The sequence below is a fragment of the Montipora foliosa genome, chromosome 6 (genome assembly GCF_036669935.1).
Source record: "Montipora foliosa isolate CH-2021 chromosome 6, ASM3666993v2, whole genome shotgun sequence".
Lineage (NCBI taxonomy): Eukaryota > Metazoa > Cnidaria > Anthozoa > Scleractinia > Acroporidae > Montipora > Montipora foliosa.
In genome coordinates this window covers 52,420,425-52,422,924 of record NC_090874.1, presented here as the reverse complement: position 1 = coordinate 52,422,924, position 2,500 = coordinate 52,420,425, and the positions used below count along the sequence as shown (strand labels likewise).

At 38.0% G+C, this 2,500-nt stretch overlaps 1 protein-coding gene across 3 annotated transcripts in view; it reads right to left on the bottom strand.

The window, feature by feature from the left end:
- The window catches only part of LOC138007716 (uncharacterized), a 26,597-nt gene that overhangs the window by 8,621 nt on the left and 15,476 nt on the right, over window positions 1-2,500 (bottom strand). For all 3 annotated transcript variants that reach the window (XM_068854772.1, XM_068854773.1, XM_068854774.1), the window contains exons 5-6: window positions 2,287-2,366; window positions 219-492 (exon numbers count right to left, since the gene is read on the bottom strand). In XM_068854772.1, coding sequence (XP_068710873.1) covers window positions 219-492; window positions 2,287-2,366 — 354 coding nt within the window. The remainder of the gene's footprint in view (window positions 1-218; window positions 493-2,286; window positions 2,367-2,500) is intronic.

Below are 2,500 nucleotides of genomic sequence, written 5' to 3'. Positions count from 1 at the left end.
AACTCGGGACCTTATGCACCATACCAAGGCCGCGCACTAACCGACTGTGTCACCCTTGCTCCAGCAGATAGAATTATTACAAAGTTTCTACACTTGACAAAATTGAACACAGCTCGCATTTTTCTAAATTATTCTCTAGGTTCATAGCAAGTGCAAAAAGTATGATATGATATGATTATGAATCACACGAAATTTGGCGGACTTTTTGCATATATTACCTGAGTTTGCCCCTGCGTTTATGCGAACACATTCATTGCAGCTTACAGTCCCATTTACGGGGGGTCCACATCCTCCGTTTGAACAAAACCGTAAGGAGACATGGTAGGTTTCATTCCACTCAAGGTTAACGAGTGTGTGACTGACTAACGAACCATTATAACCTTTTGGAAGAGGAATATCCATGACATTATCCCACTTTTTGGGACGAGCATTTTTCCATATAGCGATGTTTGATTTCGTTGGAATTCCATTCCACACCTCTTGGTCTCTGACCTGGAGCAATGAATACATGATTAACTACATGCAGAGTACAAGGGGTTACGTTTATGCAGACTTTGGCCGTGTAGCACTTATGTTTCAACAGAATTAACTATGAGAGGGTGATGTGAAGTGCTATTTTCTAACCATGGAAACCATGTGAGCGTTAGCCCTACTAATGGAAATGGGTCCGTCTGACCAAGCAGGTCGTGGGAATTGAAGATGTCAAATTCACGGCAATGAATATGTACAAGGGGTTACCTTAATGCATTAGAAGGGCTAACACTCACATGGTTTACATTGTACGTGGGTAGAAAATAGCACTTCACATCACCCTCTCATAGTTCATTCTACATGCATAGTAGCTGCACTTTTGAAAACGAACTTGTGCACCCAGAATATAAACGTGTGCAGTTGCAGGATTATAAGGGAATCTTTGCTGACGTCATCGTTTACATTTTGTGTTTGCTCACAGAAGGCATCTTCCTGTTTACAAAGTGACTTCAAAAGCAACATAGTTAAATCTCTAATTTTAAGTCTTTTAGCTTTGATAACGAGCCAGGCATTGGCTATAAAAAACTGATAACTTAAAAGCGCTAATTATCCCATACACTCTTTGTAAAATTTCGAATTTTCAAAGCATTATTGCTCAGAGATTATCCTGTATATCGTGTTCAAATTTTCAGAGATAGCTCATTATGCAACGCTTGTTCAATATTCGGAGTACTTTATTCTCGGCTGACTGATGAGAAAACGCTCGCCTTGTGCTAAAGAGGCAAAAATTTAAACAAAGATTCCCCTGTATGTACATGACAGAAGTCATCTCGTTTCCTCTTGAACTGCTCACCATGTCGAAGGATCCCTTGTCATCTCATTTTGTATCAGCCGTGAAAGTTCAACATTTTGAAAAGCATTCAGGGAATAATATATTATTAGTATCACCCAACTAGTGGACTAATGCAAATCCTGCATTTTGATTGGCTACGCTACTAGAGGACTATTAGTAACAGTCCTCGAGTAGCGAAAAGCGTGACGCTTTCTTTCGTTTAATTCCCAATTAAATATTTCTTCCACTTGCATTCGCTAACTTTATTATTGCCTTTTCTGTCCGACTAGTTGGGTGATACTAAAACAATTAGACCCTTCGCCCTCAAGAGCCACGGGTCAATAGCCCATGAGGCGAACCCGTAGCCCTTGCGGGCCACTTCGGAAAATACCATAATACTCTTTTTTTGTTTCCCCAAATTTTACACAAGCATTGTTTCCAGTTTCTCTTGGGACTTACAATGGTCCCAAGAGAAAACAAAAACAATGCTTATGTAAAATCTCGGGGGATAAACAAAGAGTATTATGGTATTTTCCGAAATGGCCTATTATTCCACAAGAAGCTACTAGATTCATAGGCATGGAACACTTCTGTACGAGCAAGAGTTTTACAAGCTGTAACAAGTAAATGTTATCGAAGAAAAACCGACGTCTCTATTTAATAGACGTTGCAATATTAAAATACTGCAAGTTTTAGATAAAAAATGGGGGATTTCCTAACGAAATTAAAAGCCTGAAATTGGAGTTGGAATACAAGTCCTTCAAGTAACCTAACTTATTAAGGTTGTTCTGTTGAAATTCTAAAACAAAAAATAATAAAGAGGTAAAAGAAATAATGCAATAATCAAATGTATTGGAACGAAAAAGAGAGAGTTGCCCGTGTAAGTAAAAGGCAACGGAGTGCATGTTTATGATTTTGTTGTTGTTAATTAACTTGTTTTTGGTAACAATGTTCAATGTTTGTCAACACATCTCTGCACCTACCCCCCATGTAAGAGTGACATTGAGATGATTATCAGCGCATGATGCTTTGCAGAGCTGTAGATCTGGTTTCTTTGTTGGTTCTGGGAGAAACAATCAATGCATTGATGAGACAACACTGATCAAAAAAGATCATGACCATATTACAAGTATATCACAATATTTTAAATTAGTACATGAAATGATAATAATAACAATAATAATGATAACGATAATG